Here is a 27,386-nt window from a genome sequence, read left to right as displayed (position 1 = left end):
TGAAAGAGTAGGAAAGAGGAAGGAAGAAAAGACCTAGAAATAGTCACAAAGGGAATTGAGGAAGATGTGCCTTTTAGAATGTGTTTTGTTTCATGTTGGTAACTTTTATTTCCAAATAAAAACATAAAAAGAAACATCAACATCTCAGACTATGCAAATATTGTTCATCCATCCATGGCAAGCATATATCAGTCCTGTGTGAACTGTCTCATTACTGCAGCTTACTAAGCTTCTATAACCAATTCATTTTTAAATTTTAATCTGTTTCATATTAAGCTTCCATACTTATATTTGTCCTATGACCTAAGCCTTGTTTAATCTCTAGTAGATCAGCTCAGAGTAATGACTTTATTTGAGGTGTCTTTGCATTTATTTACCTCTTTATCACTTCACCCAACTCTAAGTACTACAGAATGCTGATAAAATGAGATTAAAACAGAAATGGAAAAATCTACACAGTTCATGGTTAATGGAACCTGAGTTTTTAATAAATAGATAAAAAATAAGAAACATAAATGTGATTCAGTTTCTGTAGTGTATATATCCTGGATAAAATACCTAAGATTCCAGATCTGTAATAGCACCCAGCATGTTAAGTCCATTCCTATTACCATAGTCATCATAATCAAACCAATACCATCTTATGTTTATGATTATTTCCCTGGAACCAAGCACTATGCACGCAAGATGAAATATTTTACTCATCTTTTAGCACAACCTTAAAGCTCTCATAGTGTTCAGGTTGCAAAACCTGAAGCTTACTGAAATCAGTGCACTGGTTAAGGTAACAGAGCTACTAGATGTTACAGATAGGATGAGCTCATTAGGTATTATTGCAAAACCCATGCTCTCACTATTAATTATCTTAGCCTCTCTCTGTTACTCCACCTGACCTTGACTCAAGTTAACAAAAGATATCTCCAATCCTGGGTCAGGACACATACAAGAATCAACTGATAAATGAATAATTCAGTGGAACAACAATAAATGTTTCTCTCTCTATCTCAACCTCTGTCTCTAAAATTAAAAATAAATATAAAAAATGAAAATTTCAATTAATTTTTTGCCATCCTTTTCTTTTCTTAAAATATGTTTATCAGTAGTTCACAATGGACCTTCTGTAGTGGATGCCCATGCTGATTCTTGGCCTGGCTTCTTTGGCTTTATAGAGATAATTCTGGTTCTCCATACTAATGTCAGGTTGTACCTCAATTGTTGAAATCATTAGTTCTGGTGATGTGTTCCAAGCATAGGTAAATTATAAAGCTTTGCAGATGAAGATAATGTGAAGCAAAGACTATGAAGAAATATTCTAGCTGATACTCTGACACAAGCATGACTGCACAGGAGTTAAATCCACTATCTTCCTATACATTGCTGGGAAGATCCATCCATCACATCAATTAAGCCTAGAATTACCGAGTAAATATAATTGTCATAACCTGAAGTCTCTTCTTTTTCTTTCAGAATCAAACAGGTTACAAAAGAATATAAAGGAAAGCCTGATAAAATAGTAGCTCTGAAAGGTAAACAAATAATAAATTTCTTATTATATATTTTTTGGATTTTTTGTTTGTTTTTTATCTTATTTTTATTAATTTTAATGCAGTGACATTGATAAATCAGGGTACATATGTTGAGAGAAAACATCTCCAGATTATTTTGACTTTTGATTATGCTGCATACCCCTCACCCAAAGTCAAATTGTCTTCTGTCACCTTCTATCTGGTTTTCTTTGGGCCCCTCCCTCTTCCCCAACCCCCTGTTACTATCACACTCTTGTCCATGTCTCTGAGTCTCATTTTTATGTCCCATCTATGCATGGGTTCATATAGTTCTTATTTTTTTCTGATTTATTTATTTCACTCCGTATAAGGTTATCAAGGTCCATCCATGTTATTGTAAATGATCTGATGTCATAATTTCTTATGGCTGAGTAGTATTCCATAGTATATATGTACCAAAGTTTTTTAATCCACTTGTCCTCTGACGGACACTTGGGTTGTTTCCAGATCTTCACTATTGTGAACAATGCTGCTATAAACATGGGGGTGCATTTCTCATTCTGGAACCGTTCTATGGTGTTTTGGGGGTATATTCCTAAAAGTGGGATGCCTGGGTCAAAAGGCAGTTTGATTATATTGATATTAATGTTCTTTCATTTTTTCTTTTTGGTTTGGTGAGCAATTACTGTTGGTCTTTCAGTTTTAAAATTAATTTTTAGCCACATAAATTTATTTATAACACATCACTTCAGCATAAAAGTGAAAAAAAATGAGTATGTTTTAGAATTATATATGTATTTGATGGATATAATGTGTCATATGGAGGTAATTAAAGACAATTCTAGGTTGTATACTACAAACTTAAATTTTTATCTTGCAATTTCAAAGCTATTTTAGGTATTGCTATTTTTATTTTGTTCAAAAATATTATATACATTAAAGGATTTTTGTCCACATAGCAATTTATGGAACTATTAATCATTCTTCAATTCAATAAATATGAGCATTCATGTACTGTATGCCAGACCGTGTCAATGAACCTAGCAGTATAAGGCATGTTTCCTGGCTTTAAAAAAAGTAATTTCAAAATCTCAAAGGAAGATCAATGCATAAATTTATAAAATGCATATTTTTTTTATTTTGAGTTTAAAACCTAGTACGTTCATTTTCACAAAACACAGCCATTCTTGTAAATAAAAAGACAAATTTTAGCTCAACAATAAATTTATGGCTTCTTTTCTTTTGTAATTCTTACCTCTTTTCTTCTTTACTAATCGTTTTTTCTTAGATATGGTATTTGACATATATGAAGGCCAAATCACTGCAATACTCGGTCACAGTGGAGCAGGAAAATCAACACTATTAAACATTCTTAGTGGGTTATCTGTTCCCACCAAAGGTAAGAGGGTTTTTTCCCCAATGTCAAGTTGGCAAATAAATTAGCTTATAATATTAAATTCTGATCTTTAATCACAAACACAGATTACCAGTGAAAAATAGAAGTTAATTTATAGTATTGTTCTATAAAGGTAAACAGTACTGAATTGGTGTATATGGAATTTGAATATTTCATGATCATTATTTTCATGGTTATTAGGTACCATTTGGCATTTCAACTTGTATCAGTTAGCCTTTGCTGAATAATAAGCATCCCCAAAACCAATGGCTTAAAATAGAAATTTTTGTTTATTTCTTATGGTTTTATGGGTTGCCTGGCAGTGTTTCTAACTAAAGAGGCTGTGGCTAGGCACTGTAGCATAGCCTCACTCACATATATGGGACTCCAGTAGGGACCATAGCACCTTTCTTACTACATGGCCTTTCACCCTCCAGGAGGCTAGGTCATGGTCCTTTACTTGGTGATGCCCATGATCTCAGAAACAGACAGAGGGCAATCCTAAGGCTGAGAAACTTTCCAGCTTCTGATGATATTGTATTTTCTAAAATTCCATTTATTATACAGCCACACCTAAGTGTGACAGGTAGATAAATTGACTATATCTTAATGGGAACAGCTGCAGAATGGACCTTCCTTCCCCCATCTATCAACAACTTAAATGGAAGCTCCTAATGCCTGAATTCTATAACCCTTGAAAATAAAATCATAATGTAATTAAAAATTACATAATAATTCTCATTTAGAAAAATCTTAACTTAAAGCATAATCTGATGTTAACTTTTCATCTTTGTTGTAGGTTCTGTCACTGTGTATAATAATAAACTTTCAGAAACAACTAACCTAGAGAATCTCAGCAAGCTCACTGGAGTTTGTCCACAAGCCAATGTACAATTTGACTTCCTCACTGTGAGAGAAAATCTCAGGCTCTTTGCTAAGATAAAAGGGATTCCTCCACAGGAAGTGGAACAAGAGGTACAGAAATATATTAGCACTGATATATTGGTCACAATGAGATCATTCACTCTATTTCTACTGAGTTTTTATGCTTTCACTAAATTATCTTTGTGCTAAAACATTCTATGAAAGTTGGACAAAATATCTAATTTAGATAATATCTAACACGATGTATAATTTAAAATATGCCAATCATTACCTATATGTTTAAATATAATAATTCATGTATTCTTCAAAAACAACTCTATGAGATAGGTACTATTATTATTCCCATGTTATATATGTAGAAACTGAGGTTCAAGAGAGTAAGTAACTTGACCAAGACTATGCAATGAGTTACTGTGGAGTGGTGTTCAAATCTAGTTAGTCTCGCTCAGTATCTATGCTTTTAACTATTACACTTTACAACCTTGTATTTATAAATTTAAAATTAAAAAAATATAAAAAATGGAATCTTGGTTTTTGACACCAATGTTGTCATTTGGTTAGATACAAAGAATTTTGCTGGAATTGGAAATGAAAAATGTTCAAAACATCCTTGCTCAAAACTTAAGTGGCGGACAGAAAAGAAAACTCACCTTGGGCATTGCCTTTTTAGGAGATCCTCCAGTAAGTCATACAAAATTTAGAGATGGATTCAAAGTTTTAAATGAAACTTTTGGTACTAATTCAAATGTTTTTCTTACAAAGAATTTCTGTGATAAAATATTTATGATGGAACATTAAATATAAGAATAGAATCCTCCCCACCCTGTACTTTGAAATATAAATAGTATGGTTTCCACATGTTTTCTGGAAGAACTATATACCTTATTGAAAAACTGATTCATATACACCCCTCCTCTGTAGATTTTCCTACTGGATGAGCCAACTGCTGGATTGGATCCCTTTTCCAGACATCGAGTGTGGAACTTTCTGAAGGAGCGGGAAAGGAACCGTGTGATCCTCTTCAGTACCCAGTTCATGGATGAGGCTGACATCCTGGCTGGTAATTCATGGTTTCCTTTAAGTATCTGATGAAAACTTTATGAGATTTGAGAAATATGGATAATATGCTGAGCAGCTATATTTTCTAACCCTGTCATCTTGCAGTATTTGACCATTTGAAAAGCTGGTGACAATATGAACTGGGCCCCTGAGTCAAGCTCCCAACTATTGTCATGGAGCTTCTAAAATTTTATATCATTTGATTACATAGGGACATGATCTGCCAATGAACTTACTTATTTCAAAGTAAGTTAAGTCTATATTCAAAGGCATTAATCCTTTTACTCAAAATTGAAGTAAATCAGCTTGAAATATTCATACAATGTTGATGTGTGACCCATTAATATATATAATGTTATTATTCTGTATCTTTGAAGATATATTTACGTAGCATCTCTGCCTCGTTGGAAGAAAAAACAACAGCCTGAAGTATATAAATAAGATTCTAATGTGTCTATTTCAATGAGTATTTATGATGCCCTATGTTTGAAAATGTAGACCTTTCTGAATTAGTTTTGAATAGTACAAAGAGAGAGAGAGAGAGAGAGAGAGAGAGAGAATGTATTTGTAGACAATGACCTGTCTTTTCTTGGGCAACTTCTTAACAAACTTTCTTCTTTGTTTGTTCCCTTTCAGATCGGAAAGTGTTTCTCTCCAAAGGAAAGCTGAAGTGTGCAGGCTCATCACTGTTTCTAAAGAAGAAATGGGGGATTGGATATCATTTAAGGTAGAGCCACTCAAGGAGGCGAGAGAATGAGAAATGGGCTAGAGAAAAGCATGATACCTGAAGGAACACATAACAACACACTTATATTGTTAAAATAGCAATGAGTTATTATTATACACAGATGTGCACATATACATATGCACAAATATATACATGGTGATATATCTGGAAGATAGAGATATATAGATATAGAAATATGGAGTAACTATGAGTATATGAGAGCTATTAATTGATAGATTTAGAGAGCAAGAATGTAAGATAACTTAACAAAATGTTTCAATAAATGTGATAGAAAATATACCCACAATACATTACTTGGTAAGAAAGGTATGTATGAAGGAAACTTTCTCAACTGACATTGCATTTCACAGCCTCATCAGCTCTCACCCAGGGTTTGACAAATTCTCCCAAGTAAGCTCCCTGTTTCTTCTCTTTCTCCTAGCCCCTTCTCATCTTTCTGTTCTTTCTCTCCTTTCCACCATTTTCATTTCATTTTTATCACTATTTTTAAAAGTAGCATATCCTAGCTGTCATTTATGGAATAATAGAGAATATTTACATGAGATTATTGTATTTAAATCTTTTACTTTATGAGGCTGGAACTGTTGTTACTTTTACACTACAGAAGAAACTATAGACCCTCGAAGTTAATAATGGTAAAATCAAGAATTGAACTTAGATAGTTTTAATTTTAAAGCTCTTTACCAAGATCCATTTTTTTTACTATGAAAACAGAGAGAGTCAGAGAGAGGGACAGACAGACATGAAGTTAGAGAGAGATGAGAAACATCAATATTTCGTTGCAGCTCTTTAGTTGTTCATTGATTGCTTTCTCATACATACCTTGAATGGGGGGCTACACAGAGGGAGTGACCACTTGCTCAAGCCAGTGACTTTTGGCTCAAGCCAGTCACCTTGGGCTTCAAGCCAATGACCTTTGTCTCAAGCCAGAGACCATGTTGTCATGTCTATGATCCATGTTCAAACAGGCAACCACATGCTGTAGCTGGTGAGCCCATGCTCAAGCTGAATGAGCCTGCACTCAAGCCAATGACCTCAGAGTTTTGAACCAGGGTCCTCCACGACACAGTTCAATGTTCTGTCCAATGAGTCACCAATGAGTCAGGCTCTGGATACATATTTTAAATTATTTTTTAAATTGGTACATTAATTGATCTGCTTGTAGCTCTCATTTAAATAATCTAAACCTTATTTTTTATATAAAATTAAATTTAACAGGATGACATGATCAATAACTGTACATAGATTTCAGGCAAACATCACTGCATCATTTGAATAATCAATTATGTTGTAGGTACACTTTAAAAACTAAAAATATTAAAAATTTAAAAAAAAGTCTATATGGCAAAAACAAGACAAAGCAAACAAAAAATTTCAATGATTTCATTTTATCTACCAGGTACCAAACTACAACACCAAATAATGTTGGTGTGGCTCACTATCATTACTCTAATATTACTTCCATTACTCAATTCAATAACCATTATTTAAAATAAAATATTCATTGTTCTTTCCACATGCCATATTATGGCTGACATTTTTCATTGTTTGAAATTATTTCTTGAGTCTGGAATTTTCTTGAGCCTATTTCGACCTATTCAGGTCCTACAGAGTTACGTCACTGCCACCTCTAATGGCTTTATCTATCTTACATCCCTGTGTATTATCACAGTATCTTGATTTCGTAAAGTACTTTTTTTCATCTATTTTGGGAAATTAAATGAATTCTCTGAAACGCAGTTTTCTCACTTACAAAGTAGGAGTAATAATTCTTAGTTACAAGTAAAAGTTACGGAAAAATAAAAGAGAGGGTGACCGGCACATTGAATGGTAACAGCATGTTCTGAAAATAAAGAATGCTAGGTCAGGGATTCCATCGAATTTCTGAGTCTCCATGACAATAATTTGTGTAATTTCTTTATTTCTCCTTCTGAATCAGGATCCGCAAACTATGGTTTGTGAACCAAGTCCAGCCCACTTCCTGTTTTTGTAAAGCTGGAGCACAGCCACTCCCATTAGTTGAGCTATTGGCCAAGGGCTGCTCCCATGTTACAGTGGCAGTGTTGAATAGTTGCAACAGAGATCTATTGGCCTGAAAAGCCTAATATATTTCCTATCTAGCTTTCTACAGAAGAGGTTTGCTGACCTCCTCTTCCTAGCTATATATATTATTATTCATGTGCTCCTCTCCAGTGCTCAGCACAAGCTCCTTCAAGGGGCCAGGAAAATTTTTATGAATTGACAGAATCATCTTGGAGAAAACTTATGGTATATTTCTTTGTTTCATTCCCTCAATGAATTCCACTGCTTCTAAAAATGACATTTTTCTTATATGTTCAAAATATTTATGATAAACAGATTTAGTCAAGAATTTGATCAAATAAAATAACTATAATTTTGAAGAGATTGTTAAGTGCAGATATCACTAATATTCACTTAGTAGAACCCTAGATATTAGCAATCATTATTCCACTTTACTAATGAGGAAGTTGTTCAGATCCGTAAGTAACACATTTCAAATGACAAAACCAAGTTACGAAGTCATTACTGTATTCCATCTATTATATACATTAAATCCTTGATAAATAGAGTTTTTTTACATTGGTCTTTTGACATGTGTAGAGTGATTTCTCCATCATACTTTTTACTTCGTCAAAGTTGTAAAGTTAGCACTAGGTAGAAAGAGGGAAATTAGCAATCCTACTGTTCAGAACCCACATTTATCCATGATTAGTTCCTATCTATAACCTTGTTTCCTTCATAGCACTTAACACTATTGGTAAGTATTTTGCTTATCCATTTGTTTACTTCTATTCTTTCTGTCTCTTCCATTAGAAATTAATCTTCATACAAGCAGGACAATGTTGTTTTATTCACCATTGTACTCTCAGCATTTAGGATAATTTCTGTAACATACTGAGAATTTAACAAATTTTCATTAGATGGCTAAATTGAATACCTGAATTTGTTTGTGTGCATGCATTTGAAAGCCTCTTGTTTTTGCCTAATACAACAATCATATATAGCCATATTAACTCCCTTGGAAAAATTTAAAACATTGTCCACCTCATATAGTCCTGATGTTACGGTATTGTGTCCCTGATATCTGTACTCTGTAGCTCTTCTCCCCTTAAGGACCTAAATCAATATTGATTTTCTCTGGGAATCATCCCTGAATAACCTGACCAGTAATTCTGTTTAGTTCACTCTTTGCTTTCCCTAATTACATGTCTTTAATCTGATTTTTATTTTCCTCTTATTTTATGTTTGGATGACCTTTTCTAGGATTAGATTTTATTTAATATTTTCTTGTCTCATAGAGACAAGATTTTATTTGATATTTTTATGCAATTGTAGATGATGTCAAATAGCATGTATTTTTTTTTAACACCAGTTTGCAGGTAACTGAAAAGTGTGTTAAAGAAAAAATAACATCCCTCGTTACACAGCACATCCCTGATGCCAAATTATCAGCAGAAAGTGAAAGAAAACTTGTCTACATGTTGCCCTTGGAAAGAACAAATAAATTCCCAGGTAATGTGCATGAAAATCACAGAATGAAATACATAAATGTTTTTCATAATAATAATATCAGTGATTATTATTACAACTAACATTGAGAACTTACCATGTGCTCAGGTATTTAACACACGATGTACAATAACTAGATTATTTTACCAACAGTGGAAAATATTATATTCTAATTGTTGTATTATTCCTGGGCATTTTAGATTTAATCTTTTTTTTAATAAATTTTTATTAATGTTAATGGGATGACATTAATAATTCAGGGTACATATATTCAAAGAAAACATGTCTAGGTTATCTTCTCATTAAATTATGTTGCATACCCCTCGCCCAGAGTCAGATTGTCCTCCGTCACCCTCTATCTAGTTTTCTCTGTGCCCCTCCCCCTCCCCCTAAATCTCTCCCTCCCTCCCTCCCATGTCCTCCCTCCCCCCACCCCTGGTAACCACCACACTCTTGTCCATGTCTCTTAGTCTCGTTTTTATGTTCCACCAATGTATGGAATCATGTAGTTCTTGTTTTTTTCTGATTTACTTATTTCACTCCGTATAATGTTATCAAGATCCCACCATTTTGCTATAAATGATCTAATGTCATCATTTCTTATGGCTGAGTAGTATTCCATAGTGTATATGTGCCACATCTTCTTTATCCAATCTTCTATTGAAGGGCTTTTTGGTTGTTTCCATGTCTTGGCCACTGTGAACAGTGCTGCTATGAACATGGGGCTACATGTGTCTTTACGTATCAATGATTCTGAGGTTTTGGGGTATATACCCAGTAGAGGGATTGCTGGGTCATAAGGTAGTTCTATTTGCAGTTTTTTGAGGAACCACCATACTTTCCTCCATAGTGGTTGTACTACTTTACATTCCCACCAACAGTGTATGAGGGTTCCTTTTTCTCCACAGCCTCTCCAACATTTGTTATTACCCGTCTTGTTGATAATAGCTAATCTAACAGGGGTGAGGTGGTATCTCATTGTAGTTTTGATCTGCATTTCTCTAATAACTAATGAAGCTGAGCATCTTTTCATATATCTGTTGGCCATTTGTATTTCTTCCTGGGAGAAGTGTCTGTTCATGTCCTCTTCCCATTTTTTTATTGGATTGTTTGTTTGTTTGTTGTTGAATTTTATGAGTTCTTTGTAAATTTTGGATATTAGGCCCTTATCTGAGCTGTCGTTTGAAAATATCAGTTCCCATTTAGTTGGCTTTCTGTTTATTTTGATATCAGTTTCTCTTGCTGAGCAAAAACTTTTAATTCTGATGTAGTCCCATTCATTTATCTTTGCCTTCACTTCTCTTGCCATTGGAGTCAAGTTCATAAAATGTTCTTTAAAACCCAGATCCATGAGTTTAGTACCTATGTCTTCTTCTATGTACTTTATTGTTTCAGATCTTATATTTAGGTCTTTGATTCATTTTGAATTAATTTTAGTACACGGGGACAGGCTGTAGTCGAGTTTCATTCTTTTGCATGTGGCTTTCCAGTTTTCTGGGCATTTTAGAAAGCTTTTTTAGTTCTTCATTCTGTTCAAAAATATAGCCGAATATTCTATTATTCATAATTGTGCATGAACACAAATGGTTGAAAACCTCTTTCTTAAATGTTATGTTAAACAATCCCATGAGAATTCTTGTTCTCTTGACAAATCTTTTGTGGTAACTCTGGGTATTTCGGGCCAGTACCAAACAGTATACTTTAAAGAGCTGTTTTGAATTCTTCTTTAGATAAATAATACAGCTTCATTACATCAGGGTCAGTTTCAGAGCACTTATCTTGTTCCTTTGTTTGGAACATTTTTGACTGATAAATTTTTATTATCTTGACAGTTTATGTTGACGTATGCATGTTAGATAGAATAGGCACCTCTCTCAGTCTTATAGACTGGCTTTGTGCAGGAGATCTTCACCCATCAGCCTAGGCAGAGATGTTAAGGGCCTTCGTGGACTCTTTGGCTCCCTGAGGAGAAGCAGACAACTGTAGCTTTTGCCAGGTCTCTGCGTAATGAGCCAGGGGCATGAGCTATGACATAATGTCAATTATAGTAATCAAGATTGTATAGTATGGCAGCGTGATAGCCAGATAGCCAGAACGAATTAATTCTGATGAGGAGGTGTAGAAAATTTATCACTCATACATGGCTGTTGGGAATATAAACAAGTACCATGACTCTGGAAAACAGTTGGCAGTTTCTTGAAACAGAAAATCTGCAGCTACCATTCAACCAAGTAACTGCACACTGAGCTTTTATCCTGAAGATATGAAAACATGCTCACATGAAAACCTGTAAATAAGTGTATATACCAGTTTTATTTGGAATAGGCAACCCTGAAACAACTAAGTTGCTCTTAATGAGTGATTGATTAAATAGTGTACATCTGTAATGAGCAACATCACTCAACAGTAAAAAGCAAGGGGCTAGTAACTTTTATATGCAACAACCTGAATGAATACTCAGAAATCAGACTCAGTAGTAAAAGTCAATCCTAAAAGTTTACATACTGTATGAGTCAATTTATTTCACATTCTTTTTTTTTACAGTCACAGAGAGAGAGTCAGAGAGAGGGATAGATAGGGACAGAGAGACAGGAATGAAGAGAGATGAGAAGCATCAATCATCAGTTTTTTGTTGTGACATTTTAGTTCTTCATTGATTGCTTTCTCATATGTGCCTTGACTGTAGGCCTTCAGCATACCAAGTAACCCCTTGCTCGAACCAGAGACCTTAGGTCCAAGCTGGGGAGCTTTTGGCTCAAGCCAGATGAGCCCGTGCTCAAGCTGAGGACCTCAGGGTCTCGAACCTGGGTCCTTCCGCATCTTAATCTGATTCTCTATCCACTGTGCCACTGCCTGGTCTAGCTATATCACATTCTTGAAATAACAAAATCATAAAAATGGAGAACAGATTAAGAGTTGTCAAGGTCAGAAGGAGATTTTGTCCAGAGAGTGTGTGACTCCTAATGACTACATAATCATGGTGGTAATGGCAATGTTTTAGATCTTTTCTTTTTTAATTAATTTCAGAGAGAGAATAAAGAGAAGAGAGAGAGAAACATAGATTTATTGTTTCACTTATTTATTAATTTAATGGTAGTTTTTTGTATGTGCCCTGACAGAGAATCAAACCCTCAAACTTAGCATATCAGGACTATACTCTAACCAACTGAGATACCAGCCTAAGCCTTTATTTTGATTGTATTAGTGTTAATACCCTGTTTGTGATATTTTACTATGGCTCTTTCATACATTAGAATTGAAGGAAAATGAATAGAGTATGCTGATATCTCTGTATTATTTTTTTACAACTGCATATGAATCTAAAATTATCTCAAAATAAAGACTTTCATTTAAAAAGAAAAAAATTGGTCCAGAAGATGGTGACGGAATAGGCAGATGTTCCAACTTTCACCTCCCAGAACCAAAATGGATTTACAACTTAACTTGGGAACCATCATCTTGAAAAACCACCTTGCACTAAACTAAGATAAATATATAACCAAAGAACCCACACTGAGACTGGTAGGAAGGGTGGAGATGCAAAAAGGGCTGCCCCACTTCAGGAGTGAGCGGCAGCCTGGTGGGACTCACACAGTAGTATAGGTTTCCCTGAGACTTGTGGGTCCTCAGCCCCAGAACCTGAGCCCCAGTCTAGAACCCCAGAAACTAGAAGAGTCGAATGGATAGTATTTACCTGAGAGAAGAGCCAGGTTACTGTTTACAAGATGAAGACAAAACTCTCAGACCCAGGCTCTGTCATAAAGGGACTGTGCAGAGAACCTCGTTCACTGACACTTACCCAGGGCTTTAGGAGCAGGGAGTGCTGAGAGGACTGGACTTGTGAGAGGAAAGTGTAATATTGGAGGCACAGGGAGAGACATTCTGTGAGAGAACCAATCTAAATCTGTGCTGCTGAGTCACTCCCCAAATCTTAAGTTGCAAATTTTACTGGGAAAAGCAGTGCCAGCAAAAGGAAGCAATTACTTCACCCACTGGAGGCTCACCTACTTCTGTCAGAATATAGAGTCACTTAGAAAGAGTGGATGAGTAAAGGACACAGTTCTGAGTGCTGAGGTCAGGGCTACACTGCCCCCCGACACTGCTGAGCAATCCCCAAAAGTGGGGTGGTCACTGCTGCAGTGGCTGCACACTTGTGGAAGCAAAGACCACATCTGATACATGAGCCCACCTGCAAATCGCAACAGCAGCTAGCAAGGCAGCCCATGAATCAGCAGTGGTGGTCCGCAAGGCTGGCCACATGCCCAACAATGTTCAGGCCAAATGGCCCAGGGAAGCGGTGGCAGGGGCAGCAGTGGGCAGCAGGCAAACCACACCTCAATAACACAAGGCCACATCCAATGGCAAGGAGTATATAAAAGCCAGCCTAAGAATGCAGCTGATATTTAGAATGGCACCTGGGCCTAGCAGAAGCCGCCACAAATTCTGGATTGCCTCTAGCTCCAAGAACGTTGCTAAGAGCCACTCATAAGCAGTGACCCCCACTGATCTGTACCAGGTTCTGGCCAGGGAGGCCCATGGCTGACACATATAGCAGCCACATATGAAGAACATCAGCTCAGGAACTAACAACACTTGTTAGAGTGGTATATTAAGGAAGGGCTCCTCACACTAGACCCAGTTAAATCACAGAAAACACTGACACAAACAGCAAAAAATAAGCAGCATACAAATAGCCCACAGTGGATTACAAACAACAGCTGACACCAACCCAAGAAGATCTGGAAACAACACACCAGGAAGCTAGAGGCAGTCAATACCAACCCTATACTCAGCCAGCTATACAAACAGCACACCCAAATGGAGTAGTCTCTACATAGACAAAATATGAAGACAGAGAAATGCAATTCAAATGAATCAACAAGAGAAATTCCCTAAAAAAGAACTGAAAGAGAAAAAAATAACCAAGATTCTGGATGGAGAGTTTAAAATAATGATTGTTAAGAGGCTCAAGGATCATAGAGCAGCAATGGATAGACATAATGAACACCTAAATAAAGAGATAACAAGCATCAAAAATGACACTGAAATCATAAAAAAGAATCAGACAGAAATGATAAATACAATATCAAAAATGAAGACTACACTAGAAGGAATTAACAGCAGGCTGGATGAAGCAGAGGATCAAATCAGTGATTTAGAGAAGATAAACTAAAACACAGAAGCAAAACAGGCAAAAGAAAAGAGGCTTAAGGAGTCTGAGAAAACTCTTAAGAGAGCTCTGTGACAACATGAAAAGAAACAACATTCACATAATAGGTGTTTATGAAGGAGAAGAGAGAGAACAAGGGATAGAAAACCTGATTGAAGAAATCATAGCTGAAAACTTCCCTAAATAGATGAAGGAAAAAGTCACACAAGTTCAAAAAGCACAGAGAATCCCATTAAAGAGGAACCCAAAGAGATCTACACCAAGACATATCATAATCAAAATACCAAAGCTAACAGCACAATCAAATGTCAAAATAATCTAGAGATATTTTCTCTCAACATATGTACCCTGATTTATCAATGTCACTGCATTAAATTTAGTAAAAATAAAAAAAAATACCAAAGCTAAAAGATAAAAAAAGATATTAAAAGCTGCAAGAGAAAAGCAGTCAATCACCTACAAAGGAGCCCCCATAAAGATGACATCCAACTTTTCAACAGAAACACTTGAGGCCAGAGGAATTGGCAAGAAATATTCAAAGTAATGCAAAACAAGAGCCTACACCAAGACTTCTTTATCCAACAAGGCTATCATTTAAAATTAAAGGAGACAGAGATGACGTCAGAGTAATGGTGGGGTAGGAAGCGATACCGATAAATCTCCCCCAAAACTCAACAAGATCTTCAACCAGAAACAGAAAAACCTATACTTGGAGCTTCCAGATGCTTCGCAATACACCCAAAGATATGATTGAGTGAAAAATTGGCTAAATATATAACCAAACCCCGAAGGAAATAGGGAGTAAGAAATGCTCCGCCTTCCTCACTAAACTAAACAGGGCGGCTTTCTCTGGTAACTGTGAATATAGAAACTGAGGCGGGCAAAGGGGGTGAATAGATCCAGGCCGCGACACAAACGGCTGAACCAGGCTGTGGCACGGAGATCCAAGCCGAGGAAAATCTGATCCTGTGGCAACCCGGGCAATACAAGCTAACACTCGCGCCAAACCCAAACAAAGAAAGACAAGCGGAGCGGCCATTTTACCCGGTCTCCTGGTTGGTGCACAGTTAGTGGGCAAGAATTTCTTCCTAGGCCCCGAGAGTGGGTGCCCGTGTTGCCCCACAGAGAGGCAGGGTCAGAGGCCTTTCTGTGAGCCAAGGGCAGAGTCTCTGGGCAGCCCCAGTGCCCTGGGAAAGCCACGCACGGGAGGGAGTGAGAACTAATTCCAATGGTGGAGATTTTCCGTGCTAGAGGGTGTTTCACTCAGAGGGAAACGCGGCCGGCCTCATATCCTGGTTTGCACGCACAGATAAGGAGTGAGCAATTCCTCCGAGTGCCTCGGCAGTGCGCGCCCGTGTTATCGCACAGAGGGGCAGAGTCAGGAGCCTTTGTGTGGGCCAAAGCGGAATCTCGAGCCGCCCCAGCGCCTTGCAAAAGCTGCGCACGGGGACGGAACAAGACTCAATTCCAATGCTGCAACTTTTCCCTGCGGTTGGGGGTTTCACTCAGAGCGTGAGACTGCTGGACGGATATACTGGTCGCAGACAGTGAGTGAGAGTTTCCTCCAAGCACCCCGGAAGTGGGCGCCCGCTTGTGTTACCAGACAGAGTGGGAGAGCCAGAGGTCTTTGAGTGGGCGGAAAGCCCACCTGATTATGCTAGCAGCTCTGACTGACTGAACCTTACCCAGAGCCCTGTGCTGAGTGGAAATAGAGTGGGGAGTTCCCAGCTCATTGAGCCTCTTACTATCCAGGCAGAGGCAGCAGCAACCCCATAGCTGGACTATCAGGTTACTAATTGAGGAAGGAAAGACTAGGAGAAAGGCTCCAGGAACACGAACTCTCTCACTGTCGGATCCTATAAATGCTAATGAGCTTCGACTGCCAACGAGACTAAAGCACAATACATGACATTGCCATAGAGACTTATCAACTGCAAACCTCTACCTGAGCGTGCCAAAGGGGCAGAACTGGGGGTACAGAGTCACCGACCAGGAAGAGGGAGAGAAAAGAAAAAGCAAGAAGATAACCTCTCAAAATCAAGAATAATCTGCAGACTTTATAACCTATCCCATTTTATTATATTTGTTCATTTGTTTCTCTTATCTTTATTCTTGATACTTTTTTTTCCTCCTCCAATTTGGCTGATTAACTCTCTACCGGTCGTACTCTCTCCTCTCCTTGAACTACACTACCCATAAGTGTTACATCTCCCATTATCTTTTCTCTTCTCTTCCTTTCTCTCTATGAGGGTTGCACTCCAAAACCCTTAACTCTCTCTCTCTCTCTCTCTCCTTTCTTTTTTCTTCTTTTAGTGGTTCCCTCTTTTTTTCTCTCTCTCTCTTTCTTTTCTCCCTCTATATTAGTTTCTTCCTTTCTCCTTTACATCTCCTCTCATTCAAACCTCAATAACAAATAAATTATCTTATCTGGGACTCAAACCTATGTTTGTGGCATTTTGGGGGGTTTTTACTTCACCTTTTTAACTCACTAGCAGTGCTCCCATCCCTGGCTCTCCATATTATCTAGTTCTTGTTCCACTAAATACAATAGTAATTTTTTAATTTGTCCCCCCATTTTTCCATTTTCCTCTTATTCCTCTCATCATAACTCTTAGACAACCAACACCTAAAAGCAAATCATTTTATTCTTGACCCAAACTTTTTCTTTATTGGCTTTTTGTGGGTCCATACGCTCTTTTTCCCCCCCCCTTTTTTTTTCTTTTTTTTTTTTGCCCCTTTATTACTTTTCCCCAATTCAGGCCCTCCATCAGAGGCATTGTTTGTTATAATTCACAGTCCACCACAAGATTTTCTCAAGAAAGAGGGGAGAGGAGAGGAGAGGAAAAAAGGAGGGGGGGAATAATTTCCTTTTTTTTTAATTTTTATTTTATTTTAATTTTCTTTATTTCATTATTAATTTTTTTTTTAAAAAAACAACTCTTTTTCGATTTTTTATTTTTTTTATTTTTTTAACTTTTTATTCTTTATTAAATCTCATTAATACTATCAACAAAAACACCCTCAGATGCCATTAAGGAAGAGAAAATCGAATATCATGGATACAAAAGAAAGAGAGGTAACACAGCTAGATGAGGAAAAATCTATGGAGAAAAAATTTAATATATTGGAAACCTTGGAGCTAAATGACAGAGAATTCAAGATAGAAATCCTAAAAATCCTCCGAGATATACAAGAAAACACAGAAAGGCAATTTAGGGAGCTCAGAAAACAACTCAATGAACACAAAGAATATATGTCCAAGGAAATTGAAACTATAAAAACAAATCAAACAGAGATAAAAAACTCAATTCACGAGCTGAAAAACAAAGTAATAAGCTTAGCTAATAAAACAGGTCAGATAGAAGAGAGGATTAGTGAAATAGAAGACAAGCAACTTGAGGCACAACAGAGAGAAGAAGAAAGAGACTCAAAAATTAAAAAAAATGAGATAGCCCTACAAGAATGATCTGACTCCATCAAAAAGAATAACATAAGAATAATAAGTATATCAGAGGGAGAAGAGAGAGAAAATGGAATGGAGAACATACTCAAACAAATAATAGATGAGAACTTCCCAAGCCTGTGGAAAGAACTAAAGCCTCAAGTTCAAGAAGTAAACAGAACTCCAAGTTTTCTTAACACCAACAAACCTACTCCAAGGCACATCATAATGAAATTGACACAAACCAACAGCAAAGAAAAAATTCTCAAGGCAGCCAGGGAAAAGAAGAATACAACATATAAAGGAAGGATTAGATTATCAACAGATTTCTCAGCAGAAACTCTACAAGCTAGAAGAGAGTGGACCCCAATATTTAAAGTCCTGAAAGAGAGGAACTTTCAGCCATGAATACTATACCCATCAAAGCTATCCTTCAAATACGAAGGAGAAATAAAAGCATTCACAGATACAGAAAAGATGAGGGAATTTATCATCAGAAAACCCCCACTCCAGGAATTACTAAAGGGGGTTCTCCAATCAGATACAGAGAACAAAAAAAAAAAACAGAGCCACAAGTAAAAGCTCCAAGAAGAACACAATAAAACCAAATTTAAACTGTGACAACAACAAAAAGAAAGAGGGGGAGAAGATGGAGATTAACAGTAGCAAAGGACGATGGAGTGCAAAAGTACTCACAAAATAGTTCGCTACAATGAACAGGGTAGGGACCCTTTTCATTACTCAAAGGTAACAACCATTGAAAAAACCACCACAGAAGCACATGAGATAAAAAAGATAGCAACAGAGGAAAGATGTATGGAATACAACCAAATAAAAACAAAAGATAGAAAAACGAAAGAGAAGGATCAAACAAGACACAAAACTAACAGAAAGCAAGATATAAAATGGCAATAGGGAACTCACAAGTATCAATAATTACACTAAATGTAAATGGATTAAACTCACCAATAAAAAGGCACAGAGTAGCAGAATGGATTAAAAAAGAAAATAAAACTGTATGCTGCCTACAGGAATCTCATCTAAGTAACAAGGATAAAAACAAATTCAAAGTGAAAGGCTGGAAAACAATACTCCAAGCAAATAACATCCAAAAAAAAGCAGGTGTAGCAATACTCAAATCGGATAATGCTGACTACAAGACAGGAAAAGTACTCAGAGACAAAAATGGCCATTTCATAATGGCTAAGGGGACACTGAATCAAGAAGACATAACAATTCTTAATATATATGCACCAAACCAAGGAGCACCAAAATATATAAGACAGCTACTTATTGATCTTAAAACAAAAACTGACAAAAATACAATCATACTTGGAGACCTCAATACACCGCTGATGGCTCTAGATCGATCATCCAAACAGAGAATCAACAAAGACATAGTGGCCTTCAACAAAACACTAGAGCACCTGGATATGATAGACATCTACAGGACATTTCATCCCAAAGTGACTGAGTATACATTTTTCTCCAGTGTACATGGATCATTCTCAAGAATTGACCATATGTTGGGCCACAAAATCAACATCAGCAAATTCAGAAAAATTGAAGTTGTACCAAGCATATTTTCTGATCATAAAGCCATGAAACTATAATTCAACTGCAAAAAAGAGGAAAAAAATCCCACAAAAATGTGGAAACTAAACAACATACTTTTAAAAAATGAATGGGTCAAAGAAGAAATAAGTGCAGAGATCAAAAGATATATACAGACTAATGAAAATGACAATACGACATATCAGAATCTATGGGATGCAGCAAAAGCAGTGATAAGAGGGAAGTTCATATCGCTTCAGGCATATATGAACAAACAAGAGAGAGCCCAAGTGAACCACTTAACTTCCCACCTTAAGGAACTAGAAAAAGAAGAACAAAGACAACCCAAAAGCAGCCGAAGAAAGGAGATAATAAAAATCAGAGCAGAAATAAATGAATTAGAGAATAGAAAAACTATAGAAAAAATTAATAGAACAAGAAGCTGGTTCTTTGAAAAGATCAACAAAATTGACAAACCCTTGGCAAGACTTACCAAGGAAAAAAGAGAAAGAACTCATATAAACAAAATCCAAAATGAAAGAGGAGAAATCACCATGGACACCTTAGATATACAAAGAATTATTGTAGAATACTATGAAAAACTTTATGCCACTAAATTCAACAACCTAGAAGAAATGGATAAATTCCTAGAAAAATACAACCTTCCTAGACTGAGTCAAGAAGAAGCAGAAAGTCTAAACAGACCTATCAGTAGAGAAGAAATAGAAAAAACCATTAAAAACCTCCCCAAAAATAGAAGTCCAGGCCCTGAAGGCTATACCAGCGAATTTTATCAAATATTCAAGGAAGACTTGGTTCCTATTCTACTGAAAGTCTTCCAAAAAATTGAAGAAGAAGCAATACTTCCAAACACATTTTATGAGGCCAACATAACCCTCATACCAAAACCAGGCAAGGATGGCACAAAAAAAGAATACTACAGACCAATATCTCTAATGAATACAGATGCTAAAATACTAAACAAAATACTAAAATACAAAATACAAATCGAACACAACAACATATTAAAAAAATAATACATCATGATCAAGTGGGATTCATCCCAGAATCTCAAGGATGGTTCAACATACGCAAAACGGTTAACGTAATACACCATATCAACAAAACAAAGAACAAAAACCACATGATCTTATCAATAGATGCAGAAAAGGCTTTTGATAAAATACAACACAATTTTATGTTTAAGACTCTCAACAAAATGGGTATAGAAGGAAAATATCTCAACATGATAAAGGCCATATATGATAAACCATCAGCTAACATCATATTAAATGGCACTAAACTGAAGGCTTTCCCCCTTAAATCAGGAACAAGACAGGGTTGTCCACTCTCTCCACTCTTATTTAATGTGGTACTAGAGGTTGTAGCCAGAGCAATCAGACAAGACAAAGAAATAAAAGGCATCCATATCGGAAAAGAAGAAGTAAAGGTATCACTTTTTGCAAATGATATGATCCTATACATCGAAAACCCCAAAGAATCCACAAAAAGACTACTAGAAACAATAAGCCAATACAGTAAGGTCGCAGGATACAAAATTAACATACAGAAGTCAATAGCCTTTCTATATGCCAACAATGAAACAACTGAGAAGGAACTCAAAAGAATAATCCCCTTCACGATTGCAACAAAAAAAATAAAATACTTAGGAATAAACATAACAAAGAATGTAAAGGACTTATATAATGAAAACTATAAACCATTGTTAAGGGAAATCGAAAAAGATATAATGGGATGGAAGAATATACCTTGTTCTTGGCTAGGAAGAATAAATATAATCAAGATGGCTATATTACCCAAAGCAATATACAAATTTAATGCAATTCCCATCAAACTTCCAATGACATTTTTTAAAGAAATAGAGCAAAAAATCATCAGATTTATATGGAACTATAAAAAACCCCGAATAGCCAAAGCAATCCTAAAGAAAAAGAATGAAGCCGGGGGTATAACAATACCTGACTTCAAACTCTATTATAGGGCCACGACAATCAAAACAGCATGGTATTGGCAAAAAAAATAGACACTCAGACCAATGGAACAGAATATAAAGTCCAGAAATAAAACCACATATATATAGTCAAATAATTTTTGATAAAGGGGCCAACAACACACAATGGAGAAAAGAAAGCCTCTTCAATAAATGGTGCTGGGAAAACTGGAAAGCCACATGCAAAAGAATGAAACTGGACTACAGTCTCTCCCCCTGTACAAAAATTAACTCAAAATGGATCAAAGATCTAAACATTAGACCTGAAACAATTAAGTACATAGAAGAAGACATAGGTACTCAACTCATGGACCTGGGTTTTAAAGAGCATTTTATGAGTTTGACTCCACAGGCAAGAGAAGTGAAGGCAAAAATTAATGAATGGGACTACATCAGACTAAGAAGTTTTTGCTCAGCAAGAGAAACTGATAACAAAATAAACAGAAAGCCAACTAAATGGGAAATGATATTTTCAAACAACAGCTCAGATAAGGGCCTAATATCCAAAATATACAAAGAACTCATAAAACTCAACAACAAACAAACAAACAATCCAATAAAAAAATGGGAAGAGGATATGAATAGACACTTCTCCCAGGAAGAAATACAAATGGCCAACAGATATATGAAAAGATGCTCATCTTCTTTAGCTATTAGAGAAATGCAAATCAAAACGGCAATGAGATACCACCTCACACCTGTTCGATTAGCTGTTATTAGCAAGTCAGGTAATAGCAAATGTTGGAGAGGCTGTGGAGAAAAAGGAACCCTCATACACTGTTGGTGGGAATGTAAAGTAGTACAACCATTATGGAAGAAAGTATGGTGGTTCCTCAAAAAACTGAAAATAGAACTACCTTATGACCCAGCAATCCCTCTACTGGGTATATATCCCCAAAACTCAGAAACATTGATACGTAAAGACACATGCAGCCCCATGTTTATTGCAGCATTGTTCACAGTGGCCAGGACATGGAAACAACCAAAAAGCCCATCAATAGATGACTGGATAAAGAAGATGTGGCACATATACACTATGGAATACTACTCAGCCATAAGAAATGATGACATCGGAACATTTACAGCAAAATGGTGGGATCTTGATAACATGATACGAAGCGAAATAAGTAAATCAGAAAAAAACAGGAACTGTATTATTCCATACGTAGGTGGGACATAATACAGAAACTAAGAGACATTGATAAGAGTGTGGTGGTTACGGGGGGGAGGGGGGAATGGGAGAGGGATAGGGGGTGGGGAGGGGCACAAAGAAAACAAGATAGAAGGTGACAGAGGACAATCTGACTTTGGGTGGTGGGTATGCAACATAATTGAACGACAAGATAACCTGGACTTGTTATCTTTGAATATATGTATCCTGATTTATTGATGTCACCCCATTAAAAAAATAAAATTATAAAAAAAAGAGAAAAAAATAAAAAATAAATAAAATTAAAGGAGAAATTAAAAGCTTCCCAGACCACCCCAAAAAATGTATTACAATCAAACCAATGCTGCAAGAAATGTTAAGGGACCTGTTGTAAACAAAACAAAGAGGAAAAACAAAATCTAGGAAATGGGGAATGTAGATTTAAAGAATAAAATGGAAATAAACAACCACATATCAATAATAACCTTAAATATAAATAGATTAAATACCTCAATCAAAAGACATAGAGTAGCTGAGTGGATAAGAAAACAGGACTCGTACATATGCTATCTACAAGAAAACCACTTCAAAACAAAAGATACACATACTGAAAATGAAAAAAATATTTCATGCAAATGTAAATGATAAAAAAAAGCTGGGGTAGCAATACTTATATCTGACAAAATAGACTTTAAAACAAAGACTATAGTAAAAAATAAAGAAGGTCACTACATAATGATAAAAGGAGTAATCTAACAGGAAGAGATAACCATTATAAATATATATGCACCTAATATAGAAACTCATAAATATATAAAGCAGACTCTCATGGACATATGGGGCAAGATCAACAACAATACTAGTAGAGTAGGGGATTTCAATACGCCACTAACATCACTGGAGAGGTCCTCAAGAAAGAAAGTTAACAAAGAAAAGCAGAATTAAGAGACATGCTTGATCAACTGGACTTAATATATATCTTCAGAACTTCCCACCCTAAAGCAGCAGAATATACATTCTTTTCATGTGCTCATGATACATTCTCTGGGATTGACCACATGAGAGGACACAAAACAAGTCTCAATAAATTTAAGAAGATTGAAATCAAATTAAGCATCTTCTCTGAGCACAATGGCATGAAACTAAATATCAACTACAATAGAAAAACTGAAAAATGCTCAAACACTTAGAAACTAAACAGCATGTTATTAAAGAACAAATGGATCAACAATGAGATTAAGGAAGAAATAAAAAATGTCCTCGAAACAAATGAAAATGAGCATACAACAACTCAAAATTTATGGGACAAAGCAAAAGCAGCCCTAAGAGGGAAGTTCATAGCATTACAGGCATATATTAAGAAGGTAGAAAAAGTTTAAATAAACAACTTAATCCTGCAACTAAAGAACTAGAAAAAGAACAGCAAGTAAATTTCACAGGAAGTAGAAAGAAAAAAATAATAAAGATCAGAGCAGAAATAAATGACATAGAGGTTATAAAAACAATACAGAGGATCAATAAAACCAAGAGCCGGTTCTTTTAAAGGTAAACAAGATTGAAGAACCTGTAACCAGACTCACCAAGAAAAAGGACTCAAATAAATAAAATTAGAAATGAGAGTAGAGAAGTAACAACTGACACTGCAGAAATACAAAGAATTGTAACAAAATACTATGAAGAACTGTATGCTAAAAAATTAGACAACTTAGGTGAAATGGACTAATTCCTTGAAAAATATAATCCCTTAAAAATCAACCTGGAAAAAATCAGAAAACCTAAATAGACTGATTACAACAAATGAGATCAAAACAGTATCAAAAAACTCCCAACAAACAAAAACCTTTGGCCCGATGGCTTCACAGGCAAATACTATCAAATATTCATAGAAGAAGTAACTCCTATCCTTCTCAAGCTACTAAAAAAAATTCAAGAGGGGGGAAGACTTTCAAGCTCTTTTTATGAGGTGAGTATAATCCTCACTTTAAAACCATGTAAAGACACTACAATAAAAGAAAACTATAGGCCAATATTCCTGATGAGCTTAGATACTAAAATTCTCGACAAAATATTAGCAAGCAGGATGCAGCAATACATGAAAAAAAAATTATACATCGTGATTAAATTAGATTTATTCTGGGGAGGCAAGGCTGTTACATTTGCAAATCAATCAATGTGATTCATCACTTAAAAAAAAGGAAGAATAAAAATCACATGATAATATCAATAGATGCAGAAGAAGGACTTTATAAAATCCAGCACCCATTTATGATTAAAACTCTCAGCAAAGTGGAAATACAGGGAATATACCTCAACATGATAAAGTCCATCTATGACAAACCAAGAGCCAGCATCATAATCAATGGGTAAAAATTAAAAGCAATCCCCTTAAGATCAGGAACAAGGCTGGGGTGCCCCCTTTCACCACTCTTATTCAACATAGTTCTGGAAGTCCTAGCCACAGAAATCAGAGAAAAAAAAAAAGAAATAAAAGGCATCCAAATTTGAAAAGAAGAATAAAACTACCATTATTTGCTGATGACATGATAAAGTACATAGAAAATCCTAAAGTCTCAGTCAAAAACTACAAGACTTGATAAATGATTTCAGAAAGGTGTCAGAATATAAAATTAATATTCAGAAATCAGAGGCATTTTTATACACCAACAATAAACTATCTGAAAGAGAAATTAAGAAAACAATTTCCTTCACTATTGCAACATAAAAAATAAAGTACCTAGAAGTATATTGAACCAAGGATGTTAAAGACTTGTACTTGGAAGATAATAAAACATTGAAAATAGAAATCAAGAATGATACAAAGAAGTAAAAGCATATACTGTGTTTATGGATAGGAAGAATGAACATCATTAAAATGTCCATATTATCCAAAGCAAGCTATAAATTCAATACAATTTCCATTAAAATACCAATAGCATACTTTAAAGACATAGAACAAATATTCCAAAAATTTACATGGAATCCAAAAAACCCAAAAACCACAAATAGCCTCAGCTATGTTGAAAAAAAAAGAATAAAGTATGTGGTATCACTACAAGGCTATTGTACTCAAAACAGCTTGGTACTGGCATAAGAACAGGCATATAGACCTATGAAAAAGAACAGAGAACCCAGAAATAAACCTACACCTTTATAAACAATTGCTATATATTTGACAAAGTTGGTAAGAGCATACAATGGAGTAAAGACAGAGTCTTTAACAAATGGTTTTAGAAAATTGGACAGGTACTTGCAAAAAAATGAAACTAGACCACCAACTTACACCATTCACAAAAATAAACTCAAAATGGATAAAAGACTTAAATATAGGTAGTAAAACTATAATCATCTTGGAAAACAATGGAGGCAGTAAGCATGCCAACAGCACTTGCAGCAATATATTTGCTGATATAGCTCCACGGGCAAGTTAAATAAAGGACAGGATGAAGAAATGGGACTAGCCCAACCTGTGGTGGCGCAGTGGATAAAGCGTCGACCTGGAAATGCTGAGGTCGCTGGTTCAAAGCCCTGGGCTTGCCTGGTCAAGGTACATATGGGAGTTGATGCTTCCTGCTCCTCCCTCCTTCTCTCTCTCTCTCTCTCTCTCTCCTCTCTAAAATGAATAAATGAAAAATATTTTAAAAAAGAAAAAATAGGGCTATATCAAACTAAAAAGCTTTTTCACAGCTAAAGACAATATGAACAAAATAAAAAGACAAACCACTCTGTGGGAGAACATATTTGATAATACGTGTGATAAGGGGTTAATAATAAAAATTTATAAAAAATGTGTAAAACTCAACATCAGGAAGGTAAGCAATCCAATCAAAAAATGGGCAAAAGAAATGAATAGACACTTCTCCAAAGAAGACATACAGATGGCCAATTGTGCTATGAAAAAAACTTCATGACTAATCATTAGAGAAATGCAAACTAAACCACAATGAGATATCACCTTACACCTGTCAGAATGGCGCTCATTAACAAAACAACACATACTAAGTGCTGGTGAAGATGTGGAGAAAAGGGAACCCTCCTGCACTGTTGGTGGGAATGCAGACTGGTGCAACCACTGTGGAAAACAGTATGGAGATTCCTCAAAAACTTAAAAATGGAACTGGTTTTTGACCCAGCTATCCCACTTTTAGGAATATATCCTAAGAATGGCAAATCACTGATTCAAAAGAAGAATTGCACCCCCATGTTTATTGCAGCATTTTTTATAACAGCCAAAATCTGGAAACAGCCCAAGTGTTTGTCAGTGGACAAGTAGATAAACATATACACAATGGAATACTATATGGTTGTGAAAAAAAACACAAAATCTTACCTTTTGCGACAACATGGATGGACCTGGAGACTATTATGCTAAGTGAAGTAAGCCAGGCAGAGCAAGAAAAATATCATATGACCTCACTTGTTTGAGGAATCTAGTGAACAAAGTGAACTGAGGGATGGAATACAGGCAGAGGAGAGATCAAAGGGACCAAAGGGAAAGCAGACAGAGGGAAAGCAGATGAGAGAATGAGATCAGAGAAGGAAAAGAGATTAGTGAAATTATATACACATAACAGTGTTATTGAGAGCAAGACAGAAAATCCTGGAGGAAGGAGGGAAAACATTGGGGTAGGGGGCAAGGTGGTCTCAAGAACACGAGGGTGGGGGAGATATATTCAGTGGGACACTTGAATTTATGTAAACACAATAAATAAAAATTAAAACAATTAGCAGAAAAAAGAAAAGAAAAGAAAAAGAAAAAATTACTAGTTATGTTTATCACTCAGAGAATCTATTTCCTGGTAAAGGCGCTGAATAAGGGCCTGCCCTGAGTGGTTGAAATAATTAACCTTATCTTATGTATGTGCAACAAAAAAACAAAAATTACCCTCATTGATTCATTCAGATATACATTTCATGGTAACAGCACAAGGGTTTCTT

General features: G+C 35.9%; 2 protein-coding genes across 2 annotated transcripts in view; both read left to right on the top strand.

Annotated features, from left to right (window-relative positions):
- The window catches only part of LOC136308349 (ABC-type organic anion transporter ABCA8-like), a 252,820-nt gene that overhangs the window by 33,228 nt on the left and 192,206 nt on the right, over positions 1-27,386 (top strand). The gene's annotated exons all lie outside the window — the stretch shown is intronic.
- The window catches only part of LOC136308347 (ABC-type organic anion transporter ABCA8-like), a 132,607-nt gene that overhangs the window by 33,246 nt on the left and 71,975 nt on the right, over positions 1-27,386 (top strand). The window contains exons 11-17 of the mRNA XM_066235684.1: positions 1,468-1,526; positions 2,794-2,904; positions 3,701-3,876; positions 4,348-4,467; positions 4,708-4,846; positions 5,482-5,572; positions 8,988-9,127. Coding sequence (XP_066091781.1) covers positions 1,468-1,526; positions 2,794-2,904; positions 3,701-3,876; positions 4,348-4,467; positions 4,708-4,846; positions 5,482-5,572; positions 8,988-9,127 — 836 coding nt within the window. The remainder of the gene's footprint in view (positions 1-1,467; positions 1,527-2,793; positions 2,905-3,700; positions 3,877-4,347; positions 4,468-4,707; positions 4,847-5,481; positions 5,573-8,987; positions 9,128-27,386) is intronic.

The sequence above is a fragment of the Saccopteryx bilineata genome, chromosome 6 (genome assembly GCF_036850765.1).
Source record: "Saccopteryx bilineata isolate mSacBil1 chromosome 6, mSacBil1_pri_phased_curated, whole genome shotgun sequence".
Classification (NCBI taxonomy): domain Eukaryota; kingdom Metazoa; phylum Chordata; class Mammalia; order Chiroptera; family Emballonuridae; genus Saccopteryx; species Saccopteryx bilineata.
This window is presented reverse-complemented; position numbering and strand designations above follow the sequence as displayed.